Genomic DNA, 16,828 nt, shown 5'->3' with positions numbered 1-16,828 from the left:
TGGAAAACACCAGGTCTTGAGCATTCTGGATAACAGGTCCCATACCTATATATATATATATATCCCTAGAGACTCAAAACTGTGTTTGAAAATGAAATGCAGTATTGTGTAGTGTTTGTGTGAGAAATCTTTAACCCCTCCTTCTCCTCCAGCCCCCCTGCCTTGCACTTTTATGGGCAGAATGATGGCGCAGGCCGAGAACCAAGACCTTTGGAAACAAAAACGAAAATGATGAATGGCAGCCCCCTCTCAAATAAGCACTGGCAGCTCGGCTATAGAAATGCAAATCATCCCAACAAGTCCCGTGTGCAGTCGAATGAAAGGGAATAAAGAGAATCTCAGGGCAAAGTCGCCCACACACTGCCCCTGCTGAGGGGCTTCAAGCATGAAATTGCGCTGCACAGACTGTTTGCTCTTGGGCCCCATTCTTTATAAAGAGATCTTAAGCAAAGGCTCCAGCTCAGAACAAGAATGGAGGAAGGGTCAGGGGCAAACTGCAGCTCGGGGGTTACACAGAGCTTTTATTTTAAAAGGGGTTGTTCACCTTTAAATTAACTTTTAGTATGGCGTAGAGAGGGATATTCTGAGACAATTTGCAATTGGTTTTCATTTATTATTATTTGTGGTTTTTGAGTTATGTAGCTTTTTAATTCAGCAGTTGTCCCAGTTTGCAATTTGAAAATAATCTGTTTGCTAGGGTCCAAATTCCCCTAGCAACCTTGCATTAATTTGAATAAGAGATTGAGATAGGAATAGGAAAGAGACTGAACAGAAAGACGAGTAAGAAAAAGTAGCAATAACAAAAGATGCTTAGCCTTAAGGTGGCCATAGACACACAGATCCTATAATCTGTGGCACTTGGAGCCCGAAGTCGCCCGAATTTTTCTCGTCAGGCAACTTCGAGAGACTTCAGTGCCATCCCGCCGGCCATTTACAGGGGAGGCTATTCGGGGAGATCAGTCACCCTGAAGAAGAGGAGATTTGACACTGGATCTGCCTGTGTGCCCTGACCCTTACAGAGCATTTGTTTTTACATGGGGTCAGTGACCCCCATTTGAAAGCTAGAAAGAGTCTGAAGAAAAAGGCACATAATTCAAAAACTATAATAAAGAAATAATGAAGTTCAATTGAAAAGCTGCTTAGAATTAGCCATCTTATAACATACTAAAAGTTAACTTTAAGGTGAACCACTACTGGGGCGCCAATTAATTAGGCACCGCCAACAAATCCAAGTCCCCCTTTGATGAAAAAGAACCAAGTGAGGAACATTCAGTAACAACTGGGCAGCTACAGGTTGGGGACACAGGGGTCCGTTATCCTGAAACCCGCTATCCAGAAAGCTTGAATAATGGGAAGGCCGTGCTATAGGCTCCATTTTAACGAATAAAGTCAGATTTCCTTTTTCATTGTACAGGTTTGGGTCCCATTACCCAAAATGCTCAGAACCTGGGGTTTTGCGGATTACGGATCTTTCCAGATCTACTAGAAAATCATATAAACATTAAATAAACCCAATAGGCTGGTTTTGCCTCCAATAAGGATTAATTATATCTTAACTGGGATCAAGTACAAGCTACTGTTTTATTATTAGTAAAAGAAAATCATTTTTAAAAATTTGGATTATTTGGGGTACCGCAGGTTTTTGCGGGTAACACGCAGGTACCCGACCCGCTGCAGGACTCTAACTCAGGCCTCATGATTTGTTCCCGAGCATCTTTTAGTTTAAAGGGCAACTCCAACAAAAAAATCTTTTTTTGCCTAATGAAAGAATATGTAACTTTCCAATATACATTCTGGGAGTTGTAGTTCAACAACATCTGGCTGAACTTGGTAATTATCCCTGCTTCAAAGGCCAAGAATAACATGCGAATCCCTAGGTTGTTTTCCTTTACAGGAAAGTGCAGGAACATTAGCGGCCAGGCCATAGACAGAGATTCAATTTACACCAACGTGCAACGTCACCGGCCCCCCATAAACCGTGAGGGCTTTCGGCCGATCCAGAAAAGAACCCATAATAAATCCCATCCCTGCAGGTTTTTAATGTTTAAAATAACTCACCAGGTGCGTAACCAAACCATCGCCCCCCTCGCACGCCAGCTGCACACATGTACACAATAAAAAACATTTTCAATAAGCCATTAATATGAAATAGTGACGTGTCCCGAGCGGGGGCTCTGCGCAGTTTTACATACTAAATTACAAGCTGAGAATTGCTTATTATTCTAAATATAGGAAGAGGGAGGCTAACCCACAACATGGTATTTATACAATATGTTTAAGGGGAAATAAACCCAGTGTACAAGTTATTGTCCCTAGGTGAACATATTGCCTGTACAACTACACTGGGGCCCTACAGGGTAATGGGGCCCTCTGTAGCCTGGACCATTTTTAAAATATATATTTGTTTTGCTGCTTGTGTCTACCCCTAATGTGAAAAAGAAGGTAGGCACAGGAGGGGGTTGCAGCTCGGGCAGGGGGGCTGGAAGGGGCTTTGTGGCTGGGGCCCAAAGGCAGTAGCCCTGGTGGGCCACCAGCCCCCCAGTCTGGCATTGTGTATATGCAGGAATGTTCTCTCCAGACAATAAACTACACATTCTAGACTGTAATGTCTAAGGAAACCAATATGGCAGCTCCCAGAGATGAGTTGTTCTCTCATTAAAGGGATACAGTCGTGGGGAAAAAAAAATTAAAAATGAATCAGTTAATAGTGCTGCTCCAGCAGAATTCTGCACTGAAATCCATTTCTCAAAAGAGCAAACAGATTTTTTTATATTTAATTTTGAAATCTGACATGGTGCTAGGCATATTGTCAGTTTTCCAGCTGCTCCAGTCATGTGACTTGTGCTTTGATAAACTTCAGTCACTCTTTACTGCTGTACTGCAAGTTGGAGTGATATCATCCCCTCCCTTTCCCTGCCAGCAACTTAATAACAGAACAATGGGAAGGTAACCAGATAACAGCTCCCTAACACAAGATAACAGCTGCCTGGTAGATCTAAGAACAACACTCAATAGTAAAATCCAGGTCCCACTGAGACACATTCAGTTACATTGAGTAGGAGAAAAAACAGCCTGCCAGAAAGCAGTTCCATCCTAAAGTGCTGGCTCTTTCTGAAAGCACATGACCAGGCAAAATGACCTGAGATGCACCTACACACCAATATTACAACTAAAAAAAATACACTCCCTGATTCAGGAATGAAATGATATATTGTAGAATCAATTATTTGCTGTGTAAACAGTGTCATTTGTAGGGATGCACCGAATCCACTATTTTGGATTCGGCCGAAGCCCCGAATCCTTCGCGAAAGATTTGGCTGAATACGGAACCGAAGCTGAATCCTAATTTGCATATGCAAAGTAGGGGTGAGAAGGGAATAACATTTTATACTTCCTTGTTTTGTGACAAAAAGTCACACAATTTCCCTCCCCACCCTTAATTTGCATATGCAAATTAGGATTCAGATTCGTTTCGGCCAAATCCGAATCCTGCTGAAAAAGGCAAAATCCTGGCCGAACCCCGAACCGAATGCTGGATTCGGTGCATCCCTAGTAATTTAGAAGTAAAAACTACATCATAAAAATCATGGCAGAATCCCTTTAAATAACAGTACAGCCATAATCACTTGACAATGAGAGAGAGGGCGCTCACAGGGACAGGGGATCCATCAGCAACTGAATCACATCAGATCAGTGAGAAACAATCAGTGGAGATTTGCTGTATAAACACAGATGTGGCTTCTGCCGCTTTCCCTTTGAAGTAGGTGTTTGTGCCCATCAACCTTTACAGCCAAAGGCCCGGCCATTATATGGGAAAGACCAGCCGACTGTGGGCCAGTAAGCCTTTCAATTTGTCACTTTGTTTGTATCCAGTAAGTAGAATTCCCACTTGTTTATATTGTTTATATAGTGTAGAAAAGAGTCGCCTGGCAACTAATCGCCTCTTCTGCGGGGCGACAATCTCCCCTGTCCACCTGCTATAATGACAAAACGCTAGCGCCAATGCACTCGCGGTGCTTCGATTTCCGAAGTCGCCCGGAGTTGCCTCATGAGGAAACTTTGGGCGACTTCGGCATTGGCGCTGGGGTTTCGTCATTATAGCAGGTGTCGCCCCGCAGAAGAGGCGATTAGTCGCCCGACGACTAAAGGTGGCCATAGACGCACAGATAATATCGTACGAAACGAATTTTCGGCCGATATTCGTTGCGTGTATGGTGGAAAAAGAGCCGACCGATATCGGCAGAAGACTTGGATATCGGTCGGCTCGTCGATCGGGCTGGACGGAAAATTTTGATCGGGTGCCTTTGAAGGGACCCAAACATCGGCCATTGTTAAGGTGGCCATAGACGCACAGATAATATCGTACGAAACGAATTTTCGTCCGATATTCATTGCGTGTATGGTGGAAAAAGAGCCGACCCATATCGGCAGAAGACTTGGATATCGGTCGGCTCGTCGATCGGGCTGGACGGAAAATTTTGATCGGGTGCCTTTGAAGGGACCCAAACATCGCCCATTGTTAGTGCTGAATCGTCAGATACAGGTAGAATTCTATTGTTTCTTCCCGTATATCTACCTGTATATCTGACGATTCAGCTCTACACGTGTGTATTGAAACGAACCATCTTTCTTGGAAAGATCTTTTCCAAGAAAGATCGTAATTGTTACGTCTATGGCCAGCCTAAATCTCCTTGAATCTGCCCGTGTGCTTGAACCCTAAGGGGGGAACTTGAGATACAAGGGGCCAAAAACAACAAATGATGAATTTCTTCTTCACCCAACTCTCCTGTTAGCCAATAGGATCAAATTAATAAGCTTTGGTGGGAACCATCTTGCCTAATTATGCACACTATCAGTCTTGCCCTGAATGAATACTATACAATAAACATGCTGTGACACAGTTACTGACCCTTCCTCATCATCATCCTCTTGCCTTACTATTACACACAGTCACACAGTCACAGCCCAACCCTTGAAGTCATATTTCTTGATTATAAATGCTATTCACAGTTCCTGCCACAGAAGGAATCGAGGCCTTGTTTCGCCTTGGCTCCGAGCTCGTCTCATCAAGCTCACAGGGATATTTTAACATGTGGAATTCACATGTGGCGTTCAAAGGATGAACAATCAACAGGGATGACTGGACTCCCAAAGCAAAGAAAGAGGGGTGTCGAAAATGAAACGCACCCATCTGTTGCTGGTCTGTGAGACAAATTCACACTCCCATACAGGTCCAATGAAAGTATTTATTTAATCCTAATAACAGTACAGTATTAAAGGAGAAGTAAATCTAAATTGGCAGCAATGCAATGATACCTAAGCTGGAATTTGCCAAAAGAGTATCTCTAAGAGCACAAAGGGACACCAAATCCAAAATGATTTACAAAGTGGGCTGTATCAGCTGAATACTACTGAATTATTACCATCAACATGCAGTAAAAACGCAATGTTTATTAACAACCGTGCCAACGAATCACAATATATATTAAAAACATTTAAAAGAAACCAGATGGTGCTACTAAGTGAGTGGCCCCCCTCCGATGTTATTCAATCACTCTATAAAGATTAATTTAAAAATATGCATGTCATCATATTACTATAATGAGATGAAAAAGGAAAACCGTTAAATCAACATCATTTTTCCAACCCATATGTCCATGTATCCGAGCGACCATTGGAATCCAGTACTCGCTGGATATTAAAAGTGTGTTACAGTGATTAGCAAGGAGAAGTAAACCCACAAATAAATTGTAATTCTAAGTTACTATCCCGTAAGTCAGGGGTCCCCAACCGCCAGGTCACGGACATACTGCACTTCAACTGGGCCACCAAGCAGAGTCTGAATTTAACGCGAATTTGACACGGTGCACCCAAATATGACTCGGCCGTGCGTAGTTCACGCCTCTCCGGTCCTTGAAAAGAATTAGGGCTTTACACCGGTCCCTGTGGCAAAAAAGTTGGTGCCCGCTACCATACGTTATGGCTATAAAAAGCAGCGGCAGTTCTAGTTCTGTCCATTGAAACAAAGTAGCACAAGTCACTTGATTCTACACATTGTTTCAGCTTCTGCTACATTGTTTCCAAAGGATAGAGACCTGAAAGGGAGAGATACCGCTATCAACAGCAATTACATTTCCACACCTGGAACAAATGTATATTGGGTTAATATCCCCTTTAAATTTCAATTGCCTTTCTACTGAAGCACAGAGGACACTGAACAGGTAGAGGAACATAAATGAAGTCCTGACTCATTTTTTTTTTGTTGGATTCACCCCTAATGCACGGCACATGTCCTCTGCTGACATGAAAATGCCTCCTTGTCAAGAGCCATTATATTCACACTCCTCCTTGATTGCCACTAGGCAGGGCTTCCAACCAATCAAAGTGCATCTAATGTTTGAGTGACAGGCACAGACAGTTCTGCTGGGCCCTCTGGGATTTGCATGCTGATGAAGCACAATTATATGGAACTGATTCCTATATTAGAACATGAGAGAGAATGCGCCGAGATGATGTTGAGAAATATTATTCAAATTCACACAAGATACCCTGCCCGGCGCCTAATTTGCTCTGGACAGGAGCCTGCATTGTAAATTAGGTTTCACCCAAATCCTAACCAATTCCAGACTTTTTCAAATAGAAAACAATAGGGGTTCACCCAGCTTGAGGGGACTTTAAGGTCAGGTGCAGATAATGGGGGAAATTGTATACAAATGTATATGAAAATGTAACATTTCTGAAGTTCCCCTGTTCGGCACTGAAGTTGGAGGTTCCCAGTATATAAGGGTACCAATTAAATCTAGTTTTTCGTAAGAAATACAAATTTTCTTGTATTTGCCATTAACTGAAGCCTTGAGGCTAAAAACAGGTGCAGTGAAACGGTGACCACTAGAGGCGCTGTTTGTGGGATAAAATGAATGATGCTTATTGGCTGCTGTTTATTCTAGGGATGCACCGAATCCACTTTTTTTGGATTCGACCGAACCCCCGAATACTCCGTGAAAGATTCGAACGAATATCGGACGGAATCCGAATCTTAATCTGCATATACAAAATTAAGGGTGGGAAGGGGAAAACATTTTTTACTTCCCAGTTTTGTGACAAAAAGCCACGCAATTTCCCTCCCACCCCTAGTTTGCATATGCAAATTAGGATTCGGATTTGGTTTGGCCGGGCAGAAGGATTCGGCCGAATTCGAATCCTACTGAAAAAGGCCGAATCCCGGCCGGATTTAAGAAAGGGATGGTTCGCCTTTGAGTTAACTTTTAGTATATTCTAGAGTGGCCAATTCTAAGCAACCTTTCAAATGGCATTATTTTATTCGCCTTCTTCTTCTGACTCTTTCTAGCTCTTTCTTTTTCTCTTTCTAGTAGTTTTAGTTTTTCTTTAAACAAGCCAATATTACAATAAGCTTTACTTCCCCTTTAAATGCCTACTGTAGGACTTGCATTGGAGAAAACTGCATTGTGTGTCCCTATTTAAAAGCAGGAGGTCTGCTAATAGGTCTATACAATATAATGGAATGGATATCTGCTATTTATAAGTGAGCAACATGCCTATCCATAAACACTAAGCAAATAATTGAGCAAAAATGCACTTCAGGCATTTGTGCAAATTCACCATAGCAATTCAATTAGAAAATAGTGATAAATTAATGCATATCATATCACATGGCAGAGTCTCACCCCTGTCTCCATACTGCATATAAGCCACTACCTCCTGACACGTTTCGCACCATTGAGTGCTTCATCAGAGGAGGTTTGACAGTCGGCTAATAAGGCACGGAATGCAATAACTCCCATTCCCCAATTTGACATCATGTTGGTCCCAACTGGCTGTTATTTTGTTCTGAAACTGACAGTTGGAAATCTTGCCTCTTTCCCCCCCTACTCCCTCCCTTTGGCTAAACCCAGTGCATTTATCCAAGGTCAAGAGGAAGAAATATAATTAATTTTTTAGTGGTCCCTAATGCAACTTAGCCTTTTGTTTAACACTTAGCAGCGTTCTCCAGCCGACACACCTCTGAGGAGCTTACGTGATCACCAACGAGAGGTGAACGAGATTTTAATAGAAGAAACATTCCATACATATTGCTCGTAGTGAGACAAATTGTATATTTACACACAGGCTCCCAGGCCGGGGGAGTCGTATGCACCTGCTCTATAGGGAAGTGCTCCCAGCGAAGCTTTATTAAATATGAATGGCTCACTAATGGGCTGGGTGGGGAATTCACACGTCAAATATGAGCTGCAAACACGGGCAGGAGGTTTAAGGGCTGGAATCAACTACAGAGGGGGGTGGGGGGGGGTTCATCCTATTCCTTGAAGATCAGGCACTTGGCACCTTATCCCTTTAAAAAAGAGGAGAAACTGGAAATCCACAATTTTCTCTACTTTTATAGAAATACAGTGAATATGAGAGGTCAGAAAAGGCAATGATCTGGGCTTTAGGTGGACAAAGGCTAGAGGAATGTATAGGAAAGATTCCACAGTCAAGAAAGAAGCCTCAGTCGATCAATTGAAAGCAAGTGGATTGTGGTGAAAGGGACGGCACTAACCAAGGAACCACTAAGCTGGCAGTTAATAATAAGTTAAAGACAAAAATATTAAGGTGATAATGTAGCACTTCTCTCCAATGTCACCTGCTCACGCTGGGAAACCCAGCGACAGAATGCTCTGTTATACAGATAGCTAGAATCTCAGCCATAAAGCAGGGCAGGACTGCTGCTTACAATGGGGATCAGATAGGATCTGTGCAGCCACTTGGACAGAATGTTCTGTTATACAGATAGCTAGAATCTCAGCTGCCATAAAGCAGGACAGGACTGCTGCTTACAGTGGGGATCAGATAGATCTGTGCAGCCACTGGGACAGAATGTTCTGTTATACAGATAGCTAGAATCTCAGCTGCCATAAAGCAGGACAGGACTGCTGCTTACAATGGGGATCAGATAAGATCTGTGCAGCCACTGGGAGAGAATGTTCTGTTATACAGATAGCTAGAATCTCAGCTGCCATAAAGCAGAGCAGGACTGCTGCTTACAATAGATAATGTAGCACTTCTCTCCAATGTCACCTGCTCACGCTGGGAAACCCAGCGACAGAATGTTCTGTTATACAGATAGCTAGAATCTCAGCTGCCATAAAGCAGGGCAGGACTGCTGCTTACAATGGGGATCAGATAGGATCTGTGCAGCCACTTGGACAGAATGTTCTGTTATACAGATAGCTAGAATCTCAGCTGCCATAAAGCAGGACAGGACTGCTGCTTACAATGGGGATCAGATAGATCTGTGCAGCCACTGGGACAGAATGTTCTGTTATACAGATAGCTAGAATCTCAGCTGCCATAAAGCAGGACAGGACTGCTGCTTACAATGGGGATCAGATAAGATCTGTGCAGCCACTGGGAGAGAATGTTCTGTTATACAGATAGCTAGAATCTCAGCTGCCATAAAGCAGAGCAGGACTGCTGCTTACAATAGATAATGTAGCACTTCTCTCCAATGTCACCTGCTCACGCTGGGAAACCCAGCGACAGAATGTTCTGTTATACAGATAGCTAGAATCTCAGCTGCCATAAAGCAGGGCAGGACTGCTGCTTACAATGGGGATCAGATAGGATCTGTGCAGCCACTTGGACAGAATGTTCTGTTATACAGATAGCTAGAATCTCAGCTGCCATAAAGCAGGACAGGACTGCTGCTTACAATGGGGATCAGATAGGATATGTGCAGCCACTGGGACAGAATGTTCTGTAATACAGAAAGCTAGAATCTCAGCCATAAAGCAGAGTGCTGCTCAGTGAAATATGTCACAGTAATGTAAGCACAAACTGCTATAGCTTTTTACAGTTTTACCAAGCAATGTTTTCTGGCACAAACAAAGAATGCCAGTGTTGCCTTAAGACAAGCAGCTGCCACGAATAATCCGTCTCCCCAGATCTCGCTTATTTACCATTTGTATAAGGAAGGAATGGCTGTGCAAGGCAAGACGGCCCTGAGCAATACCCAAACATACTGAAACCCTCTGGAAATACAATTTGTCTATACATTTTCCAATGACAAAACATCAGATTAGATTTCTACAGTGGGAGTTTGTCTTTCCCCCTTTCCTGTGAAACTGAATCTTGAAAACCATTCAGCACCAAAGATGTCCCTGAAACTCCGGCACGAGGGACCCCTGTAACAGACTAACAGAGCGACAGTGTCTGGTTATAAGATTCCAGCCCTGAATATTACTCCGTAACTAGGAGCAAAAAGCCCAGTTTTAGGGTTAGGCCCGGTGGTCCCATCATCTCAGGATTCCTTGGTATTCTCAATGCACGGACACATCATATTGTCTAACAATATTTATTTGCCAGGCGCAAATTTCTGCATTCGTGAATTTGCTGCGAAAATTTGCTGGTGTCAAAGTTTTCTTGCCGCGGAAATTGTCGTCAGCGTCAATTTTGATGCCTGTCAATTGATAAATTGATAAAATTCACGTTTTGCTAATTTTTCTCCATTGCCAAAATTCGCAATATTTTTCGGCCAAGCAAAAGGGGACAAATTTGCCCATCACTATCTAACAACTGTATTTACTCACCCAGTTCATTAGCGAATTCCAACCTGAGGCCCGCCAGCTGTTCATCAACTACAACTCCCAGCATTCTACCTTTAGCTGAAGGATTTTAGTATTCAGCTACTGCAATTGGTCTTTTTTTTTTAATTGCTTTAAAGCTTTTTGATTTGAAGTTGCCAATAGTCTAAGAATATCTCCGTGCCCAGTATACGAACTTGCCCTCAGTCGCATGCTTTTATTAGAACACACTGGGGGCAAAGCAATATTGCAGGCACTCTTCACTTCCTCTCATGGAGCATGCAGCAGATTATGGCAGGAAGTGGTGGTGCCAAGTTAAACAGTTCCCCCAAACCTGCAGTAAGGGACCAAAGTATATACTAATTCCCAACAAAAAAGGAACTGTTAGCCAAGTTCATTCCTTTTATAGCCCAATGAATTGCTCTTAGGAAATGCACAATATTCAGCACAACGTTAGGCCCGTTAGTACCCCAGCACATGATGATCCAGAGGGACTACACTGGCTAAAGACCTGCCACCCCTGCAACTGTAGCCTGTGCCAATATCTTCATTATCTCTCACTGTATTTCTATACAACATAAATCTTAGCATATACCTTCTAATTACTTCATTTCATTTTTTTTTTACTTTTTTTTTGCAGTCTAAGCGCTCTTACTGACGAGCGGTTGAAGCTGCGCTCCCCTGCGTTCCGTTTTTCTGCATTCAGCCGCAGGGGAGCGCAGGAATAGACGCATTAAGCTTTTTTCAAAGGGGCTGTACTCACACAGGCGCGTGTAGATGCCGAACGCAGGTTGAGACGCAACATGCTGCATTTTTCCTGCGTTCTGAACGCAGAAAAACAGAACGCGAGGAGCACAGCTTCAACCGCTCGTCAGTAAGAGCCCTAAAAGAAAAACTGCTACCTGGTTGTTAGGCTGACCACCTAGCAACCAGGAGACCCACCTGTCATTACCATCACCTGCCATAGACAGTGTGCTTCCCATTAACATTAGACAATCTGCCCAATTCTTCCTGCCACAGGCCTTAAAGTTTCTAAAATCAACAAAACTCCCAAACCAGGAATAACCTTTATACTGGAGAAGCAACCCATATCAACCAATCAGAATGAGCATTCCTTATTTGACTATTGTGAACTATTTTCGGATTGGTTGTTGCAGGTAAACTAGTATCAACTAATATACCAGTTTATTGCTTTGCCTTTCTATATTTTACTTATATAGCACCAACACATTCTGCAGCACTTTACAGAGATTACCCCTGACCCAGTGGAGCTTACAATCTATCACATTCAAGCATACGGGGGTCAGTTTTATTAAGAACTACTTTTTATACAGGTATAGTTAGGATGGTTATCCAGAATTCTCGGGACCTGGGGTTTTCCAGATAATGGATCTTTCCGTAATTTGAATCTTCATCCCCTAAATCTACTAGAAAATCATGTAAACATTAAATAAACCCAATAGGCTGGTTTTGCTTCCAATAAGGATTAATTATATCTTAGTTGGGATAAAGTACAAGCTACTGGTTTATTATTACAGAGAAAAAGATAATCAATTTTAAAAATTTGAATTATTTGGATAAAATGGAGTCTAGGGGAGACAACCTTTCCGTAATTTGGAGCTTTCTGGATAACGGGTTTCCGGATTATGGATCCGATACTATATGCCATTAAACCTCTGCGCTAGATTATTTATTTAATATAATAGTAACATGTAGTTATAAAGAGCCAAAATATTCCGCAGCGCTGTACAACAGATGTGTGCATACATCAAGCAAATACAAATACTGATTCATACAGGGCCCTGCTCATTAAAAGCTTACAATCTAAAAGGCAAGGCAAATGATATATAGATAGACAGATGCTTATATTTTATAGGTGACTAAACCCCTTGTGGCGCATATTGTACCACTTCATATTTAAGGAACCAAACAGACAATAAAGAAACTTTTTTTAAAAAAAATAAACAAATTTAAAGTAACAAGCGAATCGCTTTGTGTATTTCCTGAGAGATCATGGCTGGAAAACTGACATTATGGGGCAGATTTATCAAAGGTCGATGTGAACATTTTAGCTAATTTTTGTGTACTTCGACTAGGGAATAGTCCAAATTCGATTCGAATTTGAAAAAATCGAAAATTAGAATATTTAAATTTATCATGTACTGTCTCTTTAAAAAATTCGACTTTGACCATTCGCCATCTAAAACCTGCCGAACTGCTGTTTTAGCCAATGGGGGACCTCCTAGAACCTACTTAGAGTCAATTGGTGGACTTTGAAAAATTTACGTTTTTTTAGTGGAAAAAAACTCAATTCGAATTCGATCGAATGCGCTATTACTTCAATTCGTACGATTAGAATTCGGGCGAATTTGATTGAATACGGACTATTCACCCACAAAAAAAAAAACTTTTTTTTTTTTTAATACATTTCGGTTGGTCTTTAATTCGAATTTCGATGTTTTTTAAATCCGAAATTCGACCCTTGATAAATCTGCCTCTACCTGTTTAGCAGACGATCGACACAATGTAGCTCTTCCTACAAACATTGCTGCAACTTTATTTCCAGCTTTAACCCAACACTGTAACTTTCTCTCTTTAGAACTACTCAGCAATGACCCAACCATTGCACCAATAAACTCCAATCCCTATAATATTAAATATTACACTAATATTTTCCACGCTTGACATTATATCCCACAGAACGGCAGCTCGGAGTTGTGTCTAATAAAATAAACCCAAACAATAACAGGAGGGTGAATGCAGCCAACTCACTGCAGCCAAATTAGCAGCAGCGCTTCCATTAATCAGACGTGTAAATACGGCTTTTAAACTGGTCGTATTAATTAGAAAGAAAATAAAGATTTCTGAGACTGGCTTCTCCCACGTACGTATTGTGTGTATGGCGATTATCAGACACAACAGCGGTACAAAGTCGCAAATGTAGGTCACATATTATAGGGAAGTGGACTTTCATCTCAGAAATCCCAGACTGTTTAAAAAGTATAAAGTTTGTTTATAAAAGCTACGATAACAACGCAGCAGCGGAGGATGAAACAGACACACGTTCATCAAGTTCAAACTTCTCCTGAAATAACTCTGGCCTAGATCCTGGGATAAGTGGGGAAGACTTATCGGTTGCACCCCATGGGGCAGCCACACCAGTCTGTGGATCATATTTATTCATCGGAGTGATTCTAATGGACTCCAAGACTTACTTGTACCTCTCTACTGTATCTGCCGGCGACACTGCTTCTATCAGACAATTCCTCAACTTGCCCGACAACTTCTATAACATCCCAAAGATTTCACGGGCTTAACTATAGCAAGGGGTGGTTCAGCTTTAAGTTAACTTTTAGGGGGTTATTTACTAAACTCCGAATGCAAAAATCACAATTTTTTTTTATAAAATCAGACTTTACTAGACCCCGGGGATGGAAAAGTCCGAATCTGAAAATCCGGCATCTCAAACCTGTCGAGGTTGCATATAAGTCAATTGGAGACGTCCCAATGATTTTTTGATGTGTGCTGGGTTTCGTGCAATACCCAGAAATTTTTGGTTGAAACTTCCCGAAAAATCTTGAAAATCAACTGAAAAAAAATGAAAATCTGATTTTTTTACAGGAAAATGTAATAATAAACGTAAAAACCGGAGCGGATTTGATTGGAGTTTGTAGCAGAAAATATTGAGATAAATTTGGACTTTGATAAATAACTTTGATAAATAACCCCCTTAGTATGTTATAGAATGACTAATTCTAAGCTACTTTTCCATTGGCCTTCATTTTTTCTTTTATATCATTTTTGAATTATTCGCCTTCTTTTGACTCTTTCCAGCTTTCAAACAGGGGTCACTGACCCCCATTTTGTAAGTATAAAACTCTTGTTATCATTGCTTTTTATTACTCATCTTTCTTTTCAGGCCTCTTATTCAAATCACTGCAAGGTCGCTAGGGTAATTTAGACCCTAGCAACCAGACTGCTGAAATCACAAACCAAAGAGCTGCTGAATAAAAAGCTAAATAACTCAAAAACCACAAATAATAATAAATGAAAAACAATTGCAAATTGTCTGAGAATATCCCTCTCTACAACATACTAAAATTTAAAGGCGAACCACCCACTTCAGCAAATAAATGTGTATTGCTTTTGATTAGAATGTCCCAGAATTCCACCCCACTTATTTCGCAATTTAAATTTATTAAAAAATAAATAAAATGTGGATTGTATTAGACGGCAATTTTTTTTTTTAAGGAATAATGTATATTAAGGATTATGTTGGCATAAATCCCAACACTCCACACCAGGTGCTGCAATAATATACAAAGTGCAAACCACAAGTCATATACAGTGTTTGCTTTCAGCTCTTCTGTTCGGCGGGCGTTAATCACAGAAATGAATTAATCACAGAAATGAATTCATCACAAAATACTTTCCCTTGGAACACACACACATAATCACGAGGCGACGCACTAATACAGTGCAGATCACAGGGGCAGTTGTAATTATAGGGCTCCCTAGAACCTTTTTTTTTTATTATAAATAAATATCAGGCTTACAGGGTGGCAGTTGGGGAGCTGGCATTGCACCCTATTTTTTGTCTTCTTATCTAAACCCCCCCCCCCAGTTCCATTTCTGCCCTGCCCTAAAACCGGCTCGGCGTGCTCGTATTATTTATTATTTGACAGCAAACCAATTAAATATAATAATTAATTATTTAGAATATTGACTCCGCATAATGTCAGTTCCCTGCTTGGCTTCTGAGAAAAAGCCCCCCGAAAGCGTTATGCACCCCCACTCCCACTCATTATCTACTCCAAGGGGTAAAGTTAGAGAATGAGACGTGACAGTTGCAACAGTGGACTGCTGTCAGGTATGGGACATGCCCGTGGCTTCTGCAGAACCCCTTTGGAAGCAATGCTAACTGCCTGACAGGGTGACAGTTAAAGTTGCTGACAGTTCTGCTCTCCTGGCAGCTGGTCTAATATGTTTTGCACCTGTTTGCGCCCAGGGGAGGTCAAAGTTTCTGCAGCTGCTGTACTACAACTCCCACAATCCTCTGAAAGCCCCTAGGTTGAAGACCCAATTTAAAAAGAAACCAGGAGCTGGTTAAAGAGACGGACACAAAAAGACTTACAGGTGTACAGTCCAGGCTGGGAGGTCGGAGGGGGTCGCTGTCAGGCCCAGGTTACTGCAGTCCACCAGGTCCCTAGTGCAGGTGCAGCTGGAGGGACAGAAGGGTCGGGGGAGACTGAATCCCACCCCCAAATGAAAGATCAGGAAGAAAAGTAAAATATCCAGCAAGAAGGAGCTCCTGCCCGGTATAGGCTGCATGTTGGGGTCCAGCTGTTGGGGTCCAGCTGTTGGGGTCCAGCTGTTGGGGTTCAGTTGTTGGGGTCCAGCTGTTGGGGTTCAGCTGTTGGGGTGACAGATCAGAACCGATGAAGGGAGGGGGCAGGGATTTCAGGGGTGCAGAGGATTTTGGGTGGTTCCAGTAGAAATACTGGAGGGGGAGGGGTAGACAAGGAGTTTTGGGGGGCTGAGGTGGGTTAGGCACCGCACACGACTGCTCCCCCCATACTCAGGCAGTTGCAAGTGTCAGGAGGCATCAGTCATGGGATGATCCCCGGACAGAGAGTAAATCGCAGGCGACAGACGCACAGTCCCAGGGAACAGAGAAAGATCCAGTCGGGCGCAGTCCCAGGAAACAGAGAAATCCGATTGAATCCCTTTGGGGCCCCTAATCCACGCGGGGTGCTGAATACACCGATAGATCCACTCGGGCGGGTCAAGCTCAGAGTCCGTGCCGAGTCCCGGGTAGAACAGCGATAGCTCGGACCCTGCACAGGTCTCAGGGCAGCCACAGACACTGGCAGCGTGTAAACTGGATTCTCATTGGCTCCCGCGAGGCGCCCTCACACCTCCCGCTGTGTCGCCGCCGTAGATTGGCCAGAGATTCCCCCTCCCTCTGCCTCTAAATCCCTAGTACTTTCCTTACAGAGAACTTTTCATTTCAGTCAGAGGAGCTGGAGAGGGAGGAGGTGTCGCTGCAACAGCTGCAGAGTCGGGACCCTCACACCTCCCATTCTCTAACTGGGGCTGGGGCCTCTCACACACACGTTACTATCTCCTCTATTTACTGCTAGTGCTGGGATCCTCATTCCCTCCAGGAACCTCAACTCTAATCAATGGCTTCCCCTCCCTCCTGTCAACTTACTGGGGCCCTAATTGTGTCATTAGTAACCTGCACT

General features: G+C 42.7%; 1 protein-coding gene across 3 annotated transcripts in view; it reads right to left on the bottom strand.

Annotated features, from left to right (window-relative positions):
• The window catches only part of lrig1.S (leucine-rich repeats and immunoglobulin like domains 1 S homeolog), an 85,700-nt gene extending 69,193 nt beyond the window's left edge, over positions 1 to 16,507 (bottom strand). For 2 of the 3 annotated variants that reach the window (XM_041561775.1, XM_041561776.1), the window contains exon 1: positions 15,715 to 16,506. In XM_041561775.1, the coding sequence (XP_041417709.1) occupies positions 15,715 to 15,911 (197 nt within the window). In that variant the 5' untranslated portion in view covers positions 15,912 to 16,506. Of the gene's footprint in view, positions 1 to 15,714 lie in introns of all 3 variants that reach the window. The other variant, XM_018261491.2, reaches the window with a different exon arrangement.
• Between the last annotated feature and the right edge of the window lie 321 nt (positions 16,508 to 16,828).

Source organism: Xenopus laevis, chromosome 4S (assembly GCF_017654675.1).
Source record: "Xenopus laevis strain J_2021 chromosome 4S, Xenopus_laevis_v10.1, whole genome shotgun sequence".
In the NCBI taxonomy this organism is placed as follows: Eukaryota; Metazoa; Chordata; class Amphibia; order Anura; family Pipidae; genus Xenopus; species Xenopus laevis.
The sequence above is the reverse complement of the archived record's forward strand: the minus strand, read 5'-3'. Positions and strand labels throughout refer to the sequence as shown.